Below are 20,115 nucleotides of genomic sequence, written 5' to 3'. Positions count from 1 at the left end.
TGACCAGCAGAATAGGCAGGGGGAAACTAGTGGATGTGTTGCATTTGAAATTCCCCAATGTCTTCACTAAGGTGCTGCACAAGATTATGAAAAAAACAGAGCTAATGGGATTAGGGATATTATTCAGCAGGAAGGGGAAGTTAAAAAGGAATAAAGAATATAAATTGTAAAAGACAATGTTAACTAGAAAAGAGGATTAAAATGAAAACATGTTAAAGTTGCCTCAATCTCATCAAGGTTAAGAATTAAAGGCACAAGTAGAAATAAATAGCTATAATGTGTTTGCAGGGTGACCAAAGCAAAGAACTAAGTATCTCAAAAATAACAGCACGTCTTTTGAGTTAGGGATATTATGACAGTAAATCAGTGCAGGTGTCAGTGCTTGGCTCCAGATGTTCATAATCTAGATCAAAAATTTAGATAAAGAGACCCAAGTATTTTCATGCTTATTAATGATATCAAGCTGGGTGGCAGTGTTATTGTGAGCAGTGTGCAGAAAGAATTCAGTGGTAAATAAGACTAAGACTGGGGCAGAACAGGGCAGATAGTATCCATAATGAGGTCAGCTATTTAGGTAGAATAACAAAGCAGTTAAATATTAAAAGATCAAGGGTGTTGTTCTTCAAATACCTGGGTTTCAGATGCAGCCCCTTGAAATGACTCAGAAGCTAAATGTTCACAATAATGACTTTGACTTGAAAAATAAGTACAATATGTCTACAAATATTCTTTGTGAATCGTAAAGTATTTTTGAGGGGACAATGCATGACCTGATTAATATATGACTTGATGTCTATTTAACAATATTGCAAATGAAAATTGTGCCATCAGTGGTATCACTTTGTGCATGTCTCTCTGCCAATCATCTGACTTACACTGTTGTATATCATAACCAAATATGTTGATCAAATTTTGCAAATTGCTGCATTGATTTATGAATGACTATAAATTTTGTCATTGCAACATTTAATTAATGATACTCACATAGTGCCCCAGTATTACGCAGTCCAATTTTTGGGCATCTTTCTCCAAACACAAGCTCTACAATGTTCAAATCTCTCACCTTGGTCAACAAATGAAAAAATAATAAATTTTCCTTCTCTCACTAAGACGGAAAACCAATATCATGTTATAAATGACTGTCCTTCACATTTCCTGCAGGTACAATAATGTGTTACGGACAAACAGGTGCAGGAAAAACTTACACAATGACTGGAGCTACAGAGAAATATGAGTATCGTGGCATCATTCCCAGGGCAATTCAACAGGTACAGATTTGCAGGGACAATGTCAATCAATTGTGATTTGGCAATTTCATCTCCTGTTCACTCTGGGCACCAGACACAGGTTCTCTTTTATCCTGCACTGTATGTTATTCAATAATCATAGTTCTACAATAACTTTTTTTGGAGATTCTCAAAACCAGAAACCCTTTAATTTATCTCATAAATCTTGCAACTATGTGCTTTAAAGATGAACATTTTAGTTTTATTTAATCACTGGAGTACAAATTTGGTGATTTCTGGTTTTGAACTTGAATGAAGAATATAACCACATTTGCCCAAAGATGAATATAAAATTATCCATATCATAGAATATCATACCACCAATAGGTAAAGTGGCCTGTTTGTGACCACAGAGTTAAATTTAATGTCGCTGCCATAGGGGATTTGTTGTTAGGATAAAATAAAGCTTGCAATATCATGATAGAAATTAGGATAGAAATGAAAGGAAATCCCAGTTAGTAGGAAATTTTCTATAATATAATCTTCTACATATGGTTGGAATAGTCAAAGAAATATTCTTGAAGTGTATTTACTATTGGATTGTAGACCAAGCAGCAAGATCCTCTGAAGGACAATCGAGTTAAATGACCAAGTAATCTTTTCGTGTAACTGATTAAAGATAAAACAGAACAACAGAGGAATTCCCTATTTGTCAAAAAAGTGGTATGAGATAATATCCATTCGAAGGGAAGAAAGAGCTTTGATATAAGGAAAGGAGATGCAACCAAAAATAAAATTGTGAAGCTGAAAAAGTATTCATCCTCTTTGTAAATGCTACGCTAACTTTCCTCAGATGCAAAATACTACTACCTTACCAACTCTATTTTTGATATAGAAAACTTGGAGGACCACTTGTTTTCAATGAATTCATAAGAATAAGTACCCTCCTTCTCTGTAAGGTCCAACAGTATAGTAGAGATTCAACAGACCAAGCCAAAATGAAAATAAAACAGCATTTAAGACAATTCAGAGAGGTGCTAGTAGAGAAGCAAAAATCTGGGGAAGGGTACAAGACCTTCTCAAAGGCACTGAACATACCTTGGAGCTCAGTGCAGTCCACTGTGAAAAAGTGGAAAATATATGAAACCACAGCCACACTGCTTCGGTCAGACCGCCCCTCTGAGCTTAGTCCCTGCAGAAGAATAGCGCTTGCAAGGGAGGCTGCTGTAATGCCAACAGTCACTCTGAGTGAGCTGCAGAAACAGTGGCTGCAACTGGAAATGAAGTTCATAACTGCACACTCTCTTAGGCCTTGCACAAAAAGAGTATTTTTGGAAGAGTGGCAAGACCTGGCTAAAAAAAATGCATATCCTTGTCTGTAAATACTTTACAAAGTGTCACTTGGAAGATACTGTAAAGATGTAGAAGGAGGTCTTCTGGTCGGATGAGACTAAAGTGGAACTTTTTGGCCTGAACACTAAGTGGTACGTGTGGCGTTAATCTTATACTCTTCAACAGTAGGGACTGGAAATCTGGTCAGGAATGATGGGAAGATGAATACTAAATACAGAGAGATCCTGGATAAAAACCTGCAGCTTCTGCCAGAAAGATTAGACTGGGGAGTAAATTTGTCTTTCAGCAGGACAACAATCTAAAGCACACTGCCAGAGCAACCATAGAGTGGCTTCAAATGAAGAAAACTGATGTCTTTGAGTGACCCAGTCAAAAACATGACCTTAACCTGATCGAACATCTCTGGAAAGACCACAAGATTGCTGCCTATTGCTGCTCCCCAACTAACCTGGCACAGCTTGAGAAATTTTGCAAAAAGGAATGGGCAAATCTTGCTCTGTCGTTGTGCAAAGCTAATAGAGACTTATCCAAAAAGACTACTGGCTGAAATAGCTGCAAGAAGTAGCTCAACTAAGTACTGAGCAAGAGTTGGGTTGGGGGGGGGGGGGTAATGAATTCTCTTGAACTGCTGACGTTTCAGTTTTTAAATATTTTGTTTTCCATGTTTTACAATTTTCATTGGGTATTTTTGGGCTCTACTGTAAAGAAAGAAGCAAGTGATTTGCAGATAAAAATTCTCAGTTATTTTGTTCAAAATCCCTGGTTATAATGGTTATGTAAACAAAAGGGACTGAATTACTTTACAAGGTACTGTATGTCATTTCTCTTTACAAGACGTTTTGATGTGTTCCCATTGTGACCAAATACATATCAAATAGTTATAAAAATTTTTGGGATGTACTGCCTTGATGTGCTCTGTAAGTGCACTTTCTCTTTTATTTCTCTTTATCATATCTATTCATAGCAAAAGGATTTGAGTACAGGAGCAGGGAGGTTCTACTGCAGTTGTATAAGGCCTTGGTGAGACCGCACCTGGAATATTGTGTGCAGTTTTGGTCCCCTAATCTGAGGAAAGCCTTTCTTGCCATAGAGGGAGTACAAAGAAGGTTCACCAGATTGATTGCTGGGATGGCAGGACTTTCAAATGAAGAAAGACTGTATCAACTAGGCTTATACTCACTGGAATTTAGAAGATTGAGGGGGGATCTTATTGAAACGTATAAAATTCTAAAGGGATTGGACAGGCTAGATGCAGGAAGATTGCTTCCGATGTTGGGGAAGTCCAGAACGAGGGGTCACAGTTTATGGATAAAGGGGAAGCCTTTTAGATGAGGAAAAACTTCTTCACACAGACAGTGGTGAATCTGTGGAATTCTCTGCCACAGGAAACAGTTGGGGCCGGTTCATTGGCTATATTTAAGAGGAAGTTAGATATGGCCCTTTTGGCTAAAGGGATCGGGAGTATGGAGAGAAAGCAGGTACAGGGTTCATACTGAATGGCGGTGCAGGCTCAAAGGGCCGAATGGCCTACTCCTGCACCTGTTTTCTATGTTTCTATGTTTCTATCAATTTTTGAGTAAAATAAGTGTGATTGTATACAGATGAACTTCTACCTACACTACCTGAGCTTGTCTTCCCTCAGTCCACCTCTGATGAGGTTGGAATTGAAGAAATGCCATACATAAAACATATACGGTATCCATTTTGGAACACAAGCTATTTTATACTAACATTGGTAACTAGCATTACAGCACCTGTTTCAGTTATTCTCTCTACCACCTAGACTGCTACAGAGGGAAAGGGGAAATCTTGAAAAAGAACACAAAGAAAAATGTTGCTTTGCTTTTGCCTACAGATTTTTAAAGAGGTGGAAGAACAAGCAGACCTTGCCCTCACATTATATGTTTCTTACTTGGAGATTTACAATGAAACTCTCTTTGACCTGCTGTCCACCACGCCTGACAGCCCAACATCTAATACACACATGTCAATAGTGGAGGATGACCATGGTGTGCGTATCAAAGGACTTTCCATCCATTTGGTCACCAATGAGGAAGATGCCCTGAACTATCTGTTTGAGGTAATAAAAGTAAGGGGAGGTGATGAAGCAAGGGTATGTAATCAAGGACATGATGCTGGGCGGTTTTCAGGAACAGATTGATCTAGATTGAAATATTTAAAAAAATTATGTAGGTTTTATTGCTTATTTGATAGGGTTTGACCTGAAATGTTAATTGTAAATTGTCAGACACTGCTTGGCTTGCCAACTTGTCTTCCAGCATATTGTTAACGTATATTACCCAAGTTTAATTTCCCTTGAGAGGCTGTAGTTTGGTAGACTTCCTTTAATTGCTGTAGTGTTGCATTTTGATACATCTGAGTAACTTGCAGCTATTTAAAGGACTGTTAAGGATTAACCAATCCTATGTGGAACTAGAATCATGCATATTCTAGACTGAGAAAGGTTGACAGATTTCCTTCCCACAAAAGTTTGTTATAACAATTCAGTAGCTTCATGGTCACTTATAAGATCTATTTTTCATACATTTATGTCTTCAAAACTCCCACTTTCTGTTAGTCTTAAACTAGTCTTGTCATATAAATAACACATCAACAAATTTTGAATGAAATGGTCTTGGATATTTAAAAACTATTATGAACTGAGAAATGACATGCCTCCTAAGTAATTTCTTTGTTTTTCAACTGCTTTTGGAAACCATTCTCTCTTTGGCAATGCTTTGAATAGCACTTAAGTCTTGTTACTGTCTATCCTGTTCCCAATTAATTGATTCTTTTAAACTACACCAATCAGAAAGCAAGAACATGTATTCATCAGCTTTCAGACACATTTTGAATTGCTTCAAATACATTAAATCTTTTTTGAAGAGCATTCACTGGGTTATGCAGACAAGACAAAACAAACAGTAATGAGGTAAATATCTAATTAATCTCTTCCTGGTGTAACTAGTTGGGATATGAGTATGGCCAGGGCACGCGAAGAATTTCTTTTGTTCTTTTTTATAAAGCTGTGGGGTCTGATAACATACCTTGTTGGGTGCTGAGGGATTTGCAGTAGCAGGTTTCATGTGAACCTTCAGTGCGGCACCATGGTCAGACATTGCAATGTGGCTTTTCAGTTCAACCCAAGGTTTGAGTTTCTAGGCTACGTTGTTTGCAACAGTTAACAGACATTATAACATGCATCTTCAACATCTCTCTGGAACGGTCCACTGTTTCCTCAGACTTAAGGTGGCCACCAACATTCTGATGCCCAAGAGGATGACAGTAACCTGCCTCAATGACTACTGTCCAGTAGTACTGACTTTAACAATAATGAAGTGCTTTGAGTAGCTGGTTATGGATCGCATTAAGTCCCATCTTCCTGCTACATTGGACCCTTTCCAGTTTGTTTATTGCTCAAATTGGTCAACTGAAGATGCCATAGCCTCCACTCCATTCTGTACCATCTGGAAATGGTGCCTCATATGCCATGTTGCAGTCTATCAACTTCAGCTCAGCATTTAATACAATCATCCCTCAGAAGCTGGTGGGTAAACTGTTCTCATTGGATGTCAACACCTCTCTCTGTAACTGAATCCTAGATTTCTTGACAGAAAGGCTACAGTCCATGTTGGCAGAAACATCTCTAGCTCCATCACGCTGAGCACTTGAGTTCCTTAAGGCTGCGTGTTTAGCCCACTGCTCTTCATGCTGCTGATGCATGATTGAACTGCTAAATCCTATTCAAATCATCAAGGCGACTGAAGACACAATGGTCATTGGCTTCATCAATAATGATGACGAGATGGCCTACGTAGAGGTATGAGCACAACAACCTGATTCTCAATTGGATAAGACCACAGAGAGGATTGTGGAGGTACAGACTAACCACTTATTAATGCATATAAATGGTTCCTTCATAGAGAGCATTAGGAGCACCAAGTTTCTTGGATACACTTAACAAACAATCTCACTTGGACCCTCAACACCACCTCTTTGATCAAGAAAGCACAACAACATCTCCAGTTCCTGAGGAGATTGAGGCAAGTGAGGCTCCTCCTCCTCCCATTCTAACCGATTTTTACAGAAGCATCATTGAGAATGTTTGTTGAACTGCATCACAGGAATTGGTGCAGGAACTGCAAGGCTGAAAGGATGATCAGTTCTCTTCCACCCAAAAGAGATATTTATCTGAGCGCTGCATACACAGGACCCTTAGCATTGTTAATGATCACTCCCAACTATCCAACAATCTCTTTGAACCCCCTAACCATCAGGGAGGAGATACTATAGCATCAGGACAAGAACTGTTAGGATAGGAAACAGCTTCTTCTCTCAGACCATAAGTCTATGGAACTCCCTGCCTCCACCAAGGTTTCATCATGCATGAAAAGCCAATACTGTTGACTTTTTAACTATGTTGTACATGCACCCTATTATTTGTTAATTTATTAGTGGTAATCTAACATTATGCGTTATATGTGTGCGCTATATGTACTGTACTATCCGCCTTGGTCTGTATTTTGTTTAGCGGTTATCATGACAATAAACAGAACTTGAAGCTGAACTTGAATTAGTACCCTAAAATCAATAACACTGACTAGAATCACATTTATGGTGCACTGAGTTGCTGCTCCTCAGAGAACGTGTTAAGGTACTAAAGCTGCAGCTCGATGACATTTGACTCATACAGGAGACTGAGGAAATGGTAGATTGGAGCTATAGGGAGGTAGTCACCCCTAGGTTGCAGAAGGCAGGTAACTGGGGAGAAGGAAGGGAACTGGGCAGCCAGTACAGAGTACCCCTGTGGCCGTTCCCCTCAATAAGTATACCATTTTGGATACTGTTGAGGGATCGACCTACCAGTGGGGAGCCACAAGGACCGAGTCTATGATGCTGTGGCTCAGAAGAAAAGGAGATGAAGAATTCTGCAGTAATGATAGGGGATACCTTAATTACAAGAATAAAGATGAGTTTCTGTGGACATCATAGAGACACCCATATGGTATGTTACCTCCCAGTGCTAGAGTCAGGATGTCTCAGATCAAGTCCATGGCATTCTGACAGGGGAGGGTAAGTAACCAGAAGTCTTGATGCATAATGGCACCAATGACAGGCAAGAAAGGCAAGGAGGGTCCTGAAGAGAGATTTTAGGAAAGCTGGACACCATCAGAGTATTCTCTAGATTGCTGCCTGTGCCACGCGCCAGAGAGGGCAAGAATAGGAGCATTTGAATGTGTGGCTGAGGAACTGATGCAGAGGTCAGGGGTTCGGATATCTGGATCATTGAGATCTCTTCTGGGGAAGGTAAGACCAGTACAAAAGGGACAGGTTACGCTTGAACTAGATGGGATCCAATAGCTTTGTGGACAGGTTAGCTAGAGTTTTATGGGAGGGGTTAAACTAATTTAGCAGGGGAATAGAAACTGACGTGATAGGGCTGAGATGAGGCAGTTGGTTTACAAACAGAGGCTGCTAGCAAGGACAGGCTGATGATAAGGCAAAATTTCAGTCAGTGGGATGAGCTGCGGTCATCAAAGGGGGACACAATTGAAAAAGTGATGAATACAGGACTGAATGTTTTAGATGTGAATGCACGCAGTATACAGAATAAGGTAGATGAACTTATAGCAGTTAGAGATTGGCAGGTATGATGCTGCGCGAAGCACTGAGTCATGGCTGAAAGAAGATTATAGCTGGGAACTAAACATCCAGGGATACAGATTGTATCGAAAGGACAGGCAGGTAAGCAGAGAGCTTGGGTGGCTCTATTGGTAAAAAATGAAATCAAATCCTTAAAAAGAGGTGATATAGATACAGAACCTGTAGAATCCTTGTGAGTAGAGCCAAGAAACAGCATGGGTAAAAAGACCCTGATGGAGTTGTACACAGGCTTCCAGACAGTAGCAAGAATGTGGGCTACAAATTACAACAGGAGATAGAAAAGGCATGTCAAAAGGGCAATGTTACAATAATCATGGGGGATTTCAATATGCAGGTAGATTAAAAAATTAGGTTGTTGTTGGATCCCAAGAGGGGGAATTTGTAGAATGTGTACGAGATGGCTTTTTAGAGCAGCTTGTAGTTGAGCCCACTAACGATAAATTATTCTGGATTGGGCATAGTGCAGTGAACCAAAATTGATTCAAGGGTTTATGGTAAAGGAACCTTTGGAGGCCAGTGATCATTACATGATAGAATTCACTCTGCAATTTGAGAGGGAGAAGCTAAAGTCAGATGTATCAGCATTATAGTGGAGTAAGGGATTTATAGAGGCACGTAAGAAGAGCTGGCCAAAGTTAATTGGAAGGGAACACTAGAAGGGATGACAGCAGAGCAGCAATGGCTGGAATTCCTGGAAGCAATTTGGAAGGCACAGTATAGATAAATGCCAAAGAAGAAGTCTAAAGGCAGGATGATGCAACCGTGGCTGATGAAGGAAGTCAAAGCCAACATAAAAGCTAAAGAGAGAATATAATAAACTAAGAATTTGTGGGAAGTTAGAGGATTGAGAAACTTCTAAAAACCAGCACAAGGCAACTAAAAAGTCATAAAGAAGGAAAAGATGGAATACAAAGGTAAGGTAGTCAATAATATTAAAGAGGACACCAAGGGTTTCTTAGGCTACATAAAGAGTAAAAAAGCCAAAATAGATTTCAGACCACTGGAAAATAAAGCCAGAGAGGTAATAATGGTTTGGGGGGGGGGAGGGAGTGAGGTGGGAAGACAAGGAAATTGTGGACGTGTTGAATAAGTATTTTGCATCAGACTTCGCTGTGAAAGACACTAGGAGTATGCCGGAAGTTCAAGTGTCAGGGGGCAGAAGTGAGTGAAATTGCCATTTCTGGGGAGTAGTTGCTTGGGAAACTGAAAGGTCTGAAGGTAGATAAGTAATCTGACTAGATGGTCTACTCTCCAGGGTTCTGAAAGAGGTGGCTGAAGAGAATGTGGAAGCATTAATCTTGATCTTTCAAGAATCAATTGATTCTGGCATAGTTCTGGAAGACTGCAAAATTGTAATTGTCACTCCACTCTTCAAGAAGGGAGAGAGGCAGAAGAAAGGAAATTATAGACCCATAAGTCCAACCTCAGTGGCTGGAAGATGCCAGAGTCAATTGTTAGGGATCTGGCTTTGGGATACTTGGAGGCACATGATAAAAAAGGCTGAAGTCAGCATGGTTTCCTTAAGGGAAAATCTTGCCTGATACATCTGTTGGAATTCTTTGCCGAAATAACAAGCAGGATCAAGAATGGAGAATCGGCGGATGATGTGTACTTGGATTTTTAGAAGGCCTTTGATAAGATGCTGCACATAAGGCTGCTTAACAAGTTAAGAGTCCATAGTATCACAAGAAAGATACTAGCATGAATAGAGCATTGCAGGCAAAGTGTGGAAATAAAGGGAGCCTTTTCTAGTTGGCTGCCAGTGACTGGTGGTGTTCCACAAGAGTCTGTGTTGGAACCGCTTCATTTTATGATATACATCGATGATTTGGATGACAACATTGATGGTTTTGTGGCCAAATTTGTGGAGGATACAAAGATTGTTAGAGTGGCAGGTAGCATTGAGGAAGTAGGGAGGCTGCAGAGGGATGTAAACAGATTAAGAGAATGAGCAAAGAATTAGTAGATGGAATACAATGCTGGGAAGTGTCTGGTCATGCACTTCAGTAGATGAAATAGAAGTGTAGACTATTTCTAAATGAAGAGAAAATTCAATAATTCAAAGTGTGAGGGGACTTGATAGTCTTTGTGCAGGATTCCCTAACTATTAATTTGGAGGTTGAATCAGTAGTAAGGAAGGCAAATGTAATGTTAATTTTCAGAGGACTAGAATATAAAAGCGAGGCTATAATGTCAAAAACTGGTGAGGCCTCACTTGGAGTATTGTGAGCAGTTTTGGGTCCCTTATCTAAAAAAGGATCTGCTGACATTGAAGAGGGGGTCAGAGGAAGTTCACGAGAATAATTCTTGGAATGAAAGGGTACTATATGAGGACCAATTCATGCTCTGGGCCTGCACTCATTGGAGTTCCGAAGAATGAGGGGGGAGCTCATTGAAACCTACTGAATGTTGAAAGGTCTCGACAGAGTGGAAATTGAGAGGATGTTTCATATGGTGCTGGGGGGGGGGGGGGAGTGTCTACAATCAGAGGGGCACAGCATCATTATAAAAGGATGTCCATTTAGAACGGAGATGAGGAAAAATTTCTATAGCTAGAGATCGGTGAGTCTGTGGAATTTGTTGCCAAAGGCAGCTGTGGAGGCCAAGTCATTTGGTATATTTAAGGCAGAGGTTGATAGATTCTTAATTAGTCAGGGCATGAAAGGTTATGGGGAAAAGGCAGGAAACTTCAGCTGAGAGGGAAATGGGTGAGCCATGATGAAATGGCAGAGAAGACTTGATGGACCAAATGACCCCAATAACAGAACTCTCTGATTGAAGTTTTGCCTTTCTTTCCTCCTCACCCACAACATTGATCATAATTATAAATTTGTGTAGCACAAAGACAGGCTTTTCTGTCTACCATGCCCATGCCCTCCCCCTGGACATAACATATGTTGAGTCATAAAGTTGTACATTACAGTAATAGTCCCTTTGGTCTTCAACACCTCTCAAATGTAGTAATTAAACCTGATTTCACCATCTCCTCTTGCAGATGATATATTCCTGTTATCAACCACATTTTTTGTCAAACAACCTACTACTCATATTCCCTTTAAAAATCCTACTTCTAATCTTAAAACTATACTCTCTTGTCTATTATATCCCTACCACAAGAAACAGATTTTAGCTACACTCTATACAGGCATCTCATAATCTTTTTTATAGAACTATATAGACCAGAACTATACAAAATATTCAAAGTTATGCCCAACCAGAGTTCTGTGAAGCTGCAACATAACATTCCAACTCTTATATTCTGCATCTCAATCTATGAAGCATACTAATTGCCTTCTTTGTCATCCTACCTACCTGTGTTGCTACTTTCATGAACTATGGACTTATATCCCAAGGTCCTACCGTCCATCAACATTCCTCAGTGACATTGACTGCATATGTTCTACCTCTATTTGTCTTCCTAAAATGCACTTATGATTAAATTTTATCTGACAACACTCTGCCCAACTTTTCAACTGATCTATGTCATGCTGTACCCTGAGGTAATTTTACTCACTTTCCAAAAACCTGGTCATTTTCATGTCATCCGCAAACTTACAGATCATACTTATTCTCTTCACATCTAAGTAGCATACGTATTGTATATTACAAACAGCAATATCCCACCACCAATTCCTGTCAGAGAACTTCCAATCAGAAAAACGTCCTTCTGCCACCAAGCCAATTTTGGATCCACTTATAAACACAAGAGATTCTCCAGATGCTGGAAATCTTAAGCAACTCACACAAAATGTTGGAGGAACTCAGCAGGTGAGGCAGCATCTATGGAGGGGAATAAGTAGTTGACATTTCAGGCCAAGACCCTTCATCAGAACTGAAAAGGAAAGGGGCAGAAGCCAGATTAAGGAGGAGGGAAAGGAGCACAGGTTAGCAAGTGATAAGTGAGACCAAGTGAGGGGGAAGGTGGATGGGTGGATGAGGAGATGAAGTAAAAAGCTGGGAGGTGATAGGTGGAAGAGGCTGAAAAAGAAGGAATCTAGCTGGAGAAGATAGTGGACCATGAAGAAGGATGAGAGGGACCAGATGGGTATTTGAGGAGAAGAGAAGGGTTGAAAGGGTAACCAGAATGGGGAATGGAAAAAGAGAGAAGGTCCATGATCCACTGTCCTTTTTTATTAGATTCCTCCTTCTTCAGCCTTTTACCTCTTCTACCTATTCTTGATGATTTGGCCAATAAGACCAAGAATGTTGTTTACCCTGCAGTTTTGGTGAGCAGCCTGCCTTGGAGATGTTCCTGAAGAGCCTATGTCTGCTGACCGATGACAATGTTCTGCACTTGCCTTCTTTGCTGACTGAGTCAAATGCTTTGATGAGATCAATAAGCGCAACATAGAAGGGCTTCTTTTGTTCCCTGCACTTCTCCTGGAGTTGGCAGAGAGAGAAAATTTACCTGCCAAAACTGCAAAGCATGATCGAATCCTTCCACAACAACATGAAGGAGACTGTGTAGTACAAAGGTAGCTCTTCGGAGCCCTTAAGATCTCCTTCGTCCTTCTTCTAAAGCATGCATTTGGCACTGCAATAGAGGAGTTCGACCTCCACACTACATTAGATGGCAGGCATTGTAACCTCACCAAAGAGCCAAAACGGAAGTGCAAGAGGCTATGATCAGAGACATGCTGTTTGCTAATGATGCAACAGTCGTAACCCACAGTCTGCAGCACCTCCAGAGCTTGATAGGTCACTTCTCTCAGGCCTGAGAGATGTGGTGGAACCACCAGTCATTACCATTGACAACTACAAATTGAATGTTGGTTATCAGTTCACATACCTAGGGTACATCATCAGTGGCAACCTCTCCTTGGACATAAAAATTGACAAGCTCATCAGGAAAGCTGCAGCAACTCTTACCACCTCACTATGACTGGGAGAAGTCTAAACTCTCAATAAAAACAAAGATAGCAGTATACAACATTTGGGTCACCAGCACACTGCTGTATGGCAGTGAGACCTGGACAACATATGCTAAGCAGGAGAGAAGGCTCAACATCTTCCATTTAAGGTGTCTTCATTGCATCTTAGCATCTCCTGGCAAGACAGAGTACCCAGTGTGGAGGTTCTCTCTCTCTCTTGCCAGTATCCCAAGCATATACACCCTGTTCAGGCATCATAGGCAATCTAGATGCTGGCTGGGCCACATCCGCCCCATGCAAGTCAGCCACATCCCAGAAGACATCCTTTATGGTGAGCTGGCTTCAGACAAGAGAACTACTGACTGCCAACAACTGTGCTACAAAGTTGTTTGCAAATGAGACATGAAGGTGCTGGACATCAACACTGAGTCTGAAGAGGAATTTGTAGCTGACTGCACCCAGTGGAGAAGCATCCTGAAATTACACCAGGTGAGGAAAAAATCCTGAAAGTGGCAGAAGGGTAACGGGCCCTTAGAAAGGAACACTGCATCTCCAGCAGAGCTGAGATCACTTGCAACAGAGGTCTCGTCTATTACTCAACATCCATGGTCGCTCTAGACCAGTGGAGGGCCACCATGGCTGGTTACCACAGTACTTCTACACCCACTGTCAGTGTAACTCAACTGTGGATAGATTCAAAATTAGAACATTAAGAATAAAAAGAAAGAATTGGAATATTGGCCTTGGGCTTCCATTCCTATCCAGAAGTTTGATGCGCTCAAAGAAATTCTGTACCAAAGCAACCCACTGCCACCATGTGGGAGGATGAAGTATTTCAACTAGGAGCCACTTAATTTATGGGGGCAGGGATGGTGTTCTACATGGACAAGTAGGTAACCAATTTGTCTTGCATATTTATTACACAAGAGTCTGCTGCCTGTGATTTCTATGCATGTTCATTTGGTGACAAAGGGTTCTTATCATCAAAGGAAAATCAGAAAATGGTATCCTAGCTTTGAACTTTATAAACTTTATATATACACAGTGGAGAGTATCCTGACTGGTTGCACCATGGCCAGGGATGGAAACACCAATGCCCATGAACCGAAAACCTAACAAAAAGTAGTGATAACAGCCCAGTCTATCACAGGAAAAGCCTTCCCCACTGTTGAACATCACCATAAGAAGTGCTGGCACAAGGAAGCAGCATCCATCTTCAAGGACACCCACCATCAAGGCCATGCTCTCTTCTCACAGCTCACATCAGGGAAGTACGTACAGAAGCCTTCGGTTCTACACCATCAGGTTCAGGAATGGTTATTTCCAATCAATCATTTGGCTCTTGATGAACCAGCATAAATAACTTCAATCACCCTATGGACTCTCTTTCAAGGACTCTGCAACTCTTGTTTTCTATATTATATATTTATTATTTTTATTTGCTTTTTTCTGTATTTGTTTAGTTTGTCTACTTATGCACACTAGTTGTTTGTCTTTGTATGTAGTTTTTCATTGGTTCTACTGTGTTTCTTAGTATTTCCTGATAATACCTGCAAAAAACAAATCTCAGCATAGTATATGGTGGCATATATGTACTTTGATAATAAAGTTACTTTTGAACTTTTAACTTTGACTTTCAAAATAAAGTAAGTAATATTGGTTGTAAACAGTAATTTTTGATTTAAGGCTGTCACTGCTTTAAAGATTTATTGTGGCAAACTGATAGCTGGTCTGCAATATAACATGAATGAACTTCTGGAACAAACCAGTGATGAGCCCTTGAATAAATCACACCACCTTGTCTTATGCATCACATTGCACGTCTTGTAAGCACTTCATTCAAGGTTAATAATCCACTGCTACACATACTTACATAAGAAAGTGTGAATCCTCCCTAGGAATTGCTCAGAATGATTTTTAATAAGTAAATCATGCTCAAAAATATTACTGTATTTAAGATTTGATATGTTTATGTCCATTTCCTACTAAAGCTCCTATTACGAAACTTGACCTGTCAATTCTAGAAGGAATTCAGCCCAGTGTGAGAATTATTTCTGCATCATCATTCATACAATAACATCCAATCACATCACCAATAAGTGAAAGACTTACTACTTCCTTTCTACCAGAAAATTCATTATCTATGACCTAACTAAAAGGAAGATCAAGCCACATAGCAAATTTGCAATCATAGGTAAAGTTTCCTCTGAGAAATTACTTTTCTAAGCACTGACTTGCCCACATTTGTTTTTATTTACTGATCTTCTCACCACAGTTTTCAGACTGCAGCAACTCTGTATATGTGGAAATATTATGCTCTGTAGTTTCAATGATCCGGTTGCTTGTGGCGTTGCACACTTGTGGCAGAGAGCCCAAATATGCTGCTTCATAGCACTAGGGGCCTCCATGAGGAGACTAGAACACCTCAACACTCCCCCATCCCTGCCCATCCCACATCCATCCTATTTTCATTTTGCCTCCCCTTCTCTGAAATTTCTTTGATCACAATGGAAACTGCATGTAAGATGAGTTGACCCACTTCCCAGCGCACAGCTCATGAATGATATAGCATCTGTGAGCTCAGCATAACAGGCAACTATAAATATGCAGGTCATGTTCTGTTGCTTTCAAAAGGAAGAGAACCACAGTACGTGAGAAAGTCCTTATTTCCTTTTCTTGTAGGTGTGTTCACTTTGTTGCTAGTGCTGCTGGCAAATTGTGTTTGGTGCACCAAATAAGAATTCTGTTCAGTGCATCCTTCTTTGTATAAATTGATCTCTGTATGGTTCAGTCCACAGGGGGCACTTTACCATCTTGATCCATATGCTTATGCTTCTGTGTACTTAATGCAGGTGTAACTTCATAAGCTCTAAATGAGCTCTGTGACGACTCAGTTTGATCATGCGTTGTTACTAATCTACCACAATTCTGCTGGATTAAGTGGGTTTAAGCATTGTGATTGGGATCTTTTGTGAGAGCCTAGGAGAAGAAACTAATAGTACATATTATTACTACTATTCTGTCCAAATGAATTCACGAATGGAATATAACAGTGTCAGTAATGACGTTACACACAGAGTCAGAGTCATATAGCACAGGAACAGGCCCTTCAGCCTTACAGATCAATGCCTAACAAAATGTTTAAAGCTTGAACTATTTGGCTGCATTTGACTCTATTCCTTTAATCGTTCCCTATCCATGTACTTATCCAAATATCTTTAAAGTTTTGTTAATGTACCTGCTTCAACCATTTTCTCTGGCAGCTCATTCCATGTATGTACCAATTTTACCCCCCCCCCCCACCACCCAACCCCCTTGGTGAAAAGGTTGCTCCTCACATTCCTACTATATCTCCACCCCCCACCACCCCTAAGCGAATCCTCAGGCATGGGGAAAACGACAGTGTGCATTCACTTTGTTTATGCCTGTCATGATTTTATACACATCTATAAGATCAGCACTTATTCTCCTACTCACCATGACTAAAACTATACACAATATTCCAGACACAAGAAGATCTCCAGATGCTGGAAATCCAAAGTAACACACACAAAATGCTGAAGGAACTCAGCAGGTCAGGCAGCATCTATGGAAAACAGTAAACAGTTGAGGTTTTGGGTCAAGACCCGTTTTCAGGACTAGAAAGGAAGGGGAGGTCACAGAAAGAAGGTGGGGCATGGGGAGGAAGAAGTACAAGATGGCAGTTTACAGGTGAGACCAGGTTAGGGGGAGGGGTGAAATAAAGAGCTGGGAAGTTGTTTGCTGAAAGAGATAAAGGGCTGGAGACGAGGGAATCTGGAAAGGACAGAAGGCCATGGAAGAAAGGGAAGTGGGAGGAGCAAATGAGAGAGGGGAAGGGCAAGTAAGGAGGTAAGGAAACACAAATGAGGAATGGTGAAGGAGGTGGGGTGGGGGGTATTACCATAAATTTGAGAAATCAATGTTCGTGCCATCAGGTTGGAGGCCACCCAGAGGGAGTACAAGGTGTTACTCCTCCATCCTGAGTGTGGCCTCATCCTGGCAGTAGAGGAGGCAATGGACTGACATGTCAGAATCTGAATGGGAAGTAGAATTGAAGTGGATGGCCACCGGGAGATCCCACTATTTCTGGTGGACAGAGTGAAGGTGAAGCAGTCTGCCAGGGAGAAGGCAAGGACAGGTGTGGTACTTGTCCTGCTCGCAAGGACATGTATCAAGAGGGAGATCAGTAGGGAGGGACGAGTGGACAAGGGAGTCACGTAGGGAGCGATTCTGCAGAAAATGAGGAGGGAGTAAAGATGTGCTAGATACTGTTGGAGATGGCGGAAGTTATGGAGAATTATGTGCTGGACAGAGTCTAGTGGGGTGGTAGGTGAGGACAAGAGGAACACTATCGCTGGTATGGTGGCAGGAGGATGGGGTGAGGGCAGATATTTGTAAAATTGAAGAGATGCAGCTGAGGGCAGAATTGATGGTGGAGGAAGGTAAGCCCCTTTCTTTGAAAGGGAACATCTCAGTTCCCCTTCATACCAAGCACATACCAAGCACTCTTTACTCCCTCCTCATTTTCTGCAAGATCGCTCCCCACGTGACTCCCTTCTCCACTCGTCCCTCCCTAATGATCTCCCTCTTGGTACATATCTTTGCAAGCAGAACAAGTTCCACACCTGTCTGTACCTCCTCCCTGGCAGACTGCTTCACCTTCACTCTGTCCACCAGAAATAGTGGGATCTCCCAGTGGCCACCCATTTCAATTTTACTTCCCTTTCAGATTCTGACATGTCAGTCCATTGCCTCCTCTACTGCCAGGATGAGGCCACACTCAGGAAGTGAGGAAGCGGAAGCGAGGCGAGCGGGCAGGAGTCCGTGCCAGGAAAAAAGCAAGCCCTAGCCGGTCGGCTCTCCCATCCATTCTGCTTTCCAATGGACATTAAATTGGACTACATCTGTGGCAACGAAATACTCAGCGGGAGTACAGAAACGGACGGAATCCCGGATGCCGCCATTCAGCTGTTTATTTATGTAACAGATTTCCCCCCAAACAATCGGACTACCAATCTACTGCCCTCTGCTGTGCCTATTGTCTTGTTTATTATTTACTGTAATTCCTGCACTGTTCTGTGTACTTTATGCAGTCCTGGGTAGGTCTGTAGTCTAGTGTAGTTTTTGTGTTGGTTTACATAGTTCAGTGTAGTTTTTGTATTGTTCATGTAACACCATGGTCCTGAAAAACACTGTCTCGCTTTTACTGTGTACTGTACCATAGTTATGGTTGAAATGGCAATAAGAAGTGACTTGACTTGACTTAACAATTGTTCTGGAATGAAAAGCCTCATCCTGAGAACAGATATGGTGGAGACTGAGGAACTGAGAGAAAGGGATGGCATTTTTACAAGTGACAGGGTGGGAGAGGTATAGTCCAGGTAGCTGTGAGAGTCAGTGGGTTTATAAAAGATATCAGTAGATAGACTGTCTCCAGAGATGGAGACACAGAGATCAAGAAATGGTAGATAGAGGTGCATCTAAATTCGAGTGCAGGGTGGAAATTGGAGGAAAAGTTGATGAAATCAATAAGCTCAGCACCAATAAATTCATTGATGTAGCTTAGGAAGAGTTGGGGAGTGATGCTAATGTAGGCTTGGAACAGGGACTGTTCCATATAGGCAATGAAAAGGCAGGCAGAGTTGGAACCCTTGCAAATACCTATGGCTACACCTTTGGTTTGAAGGAAGTGGGAGGAGCTGAAGGAGAAATTATTGAGATGAGGACCAGTTCTGCCAGACAGAGGAGAGGGGGGGTGGACGGGAATAGGCTCATTTTGTTGGCCAATATTCCAGATGCAGTCTCAACAATATGTTGCACAATTACAGCCTAACATCCCAACTTCTATACTCAGCACCTTGACTGATGAAGACCAGTGTACCAAACCCTTCTTTGCCATCCTGTACAGCTGTGTCACCACTTTAAGTCTAATGCAAAATGGACTAGTAAGACCAGCAGTCAGTGGCGTACCTAGATTTCTCAATATCTCAGTAGCCATTATTAAACATATGCTTTGAGATCTGATATGTCAAGAAACTAATTGCAGAAGTGGGTAAAGGTACAAAAATAATTGATCAAACTTCTAAAATATAGTGCGACTGAAATGGCAGTTTAATCAGCACACTCTGAGAACAATTCACTAAATGTTGACTCCATAAGCAAAGTTATCAAAGATAACTGCCTGTAGATTGAGCATGTACTGCTGTGCAATAATTAAAATATTTCAGTGTACCGTAGGTTACATTTAATTAGGGACCACTGGTTAATTGGTGCAGCCACTTATTTGGGACATCTCTTAAAGAACAAAAATTAATTGAGAAAATAGCCAGGATTCCCTAAAGTTACTTGGGACACTACACTGCTTAATTTGGTCAGGAGACTATTGAACAGTTTCAAACTAGCATCAGTCACATGCACTTGTAGGCACCACACTGTGTTTAGAGCGAACAGTTTCTAAATAGTGTCACTCGCATATATTTTTGTTCAAAAAGCAGTGATTTTTGTCACCAGTAGTTGGCGAAAAATAAGCAGTAACACAATTCTGAATTTCAAACATTCAGGCTTGGAGATGGCAGAAAGAGCCAGGGAGAAAATGAAAAGGTTTCTCTACTTCAACAAGTTAGGAAATACAAAGAATTTGAAGGTATCAACGATCATCTTGAATGTTATAATGAAAATAAAGATGACTTCAGTTCTTTGCGGGAATGGGACCCATTCTCGGGATTTTAGGACTGGCTATTGTTCGGCATACCAAGGGTTTGGCCTGAGATTCCGGCTTGAATTCAGAAGCCTAAGATCTTGGGGCTCTGGAGATGGGTAGATCGAGGATCAGTGCAATGACAGGAGACCCATGTGTTGCTGGGGAATCAGGATATCTGCTGTGGACCCGAAGACCCAGGATCTTTGCAATCTTCGGGCACAGAGCTTGAAAGCAGCAATGTAACAGACTTTTTAACATCGTAAACCAGCAAGTTGTTTGT

At 41.1% G+C, this 20,115-nt stretch overlaps 1 protein-coding gene across 4 annotated transcripts in view; it reads left to right on the top strand.

The window, feature by feature from the left end:
* Positions 1-20,115, top strand: part of kif9 (kinesin family member 9) — a 92,232-nt gene that overhangs the window by 16,557 nt on the left and 55,560 nt on the right. For all 4 annotated transcript variants that reach the window (XM_059974001.1, XM_059973985.1, XM_059973992.1 and 1 more), the window contains exons 4-5: positions 1,162-1,268; positions 4,435-4,659. In XM_059974001.1, coding sequence (XP_059829984.1) covers positions 1,162-1,268; positions 4,435-4,659 — 332 coding nt within the window. The remainder of the gene's footprint in view (positions 1-1,161; positions 1,269-4,434; positions 4,660-20,115) is intronic.

The sequence above is a fragment of the Hypanus sabinus genome, chromosome 1 (assembly GCF_030144855.1).
Source record: "Hypanus sabinus isolate sHypSab1 chromosome 1, sHypSab1.hap1, whole genome shotgun sequence".
In the NCBI taxonomy this organism is placed as follows: Eukaryota; Metazoa; Chordata; class Chondrichthyes; order Myliobatiformes; family Dasyatidae; genus Hypanus; species Hypanus sabinus.
The sequence above is the reverse complement of the archived record's forward strand: the minus strand, read 5'-3'. Positions and strand labels throughout refer to the sequence as shown.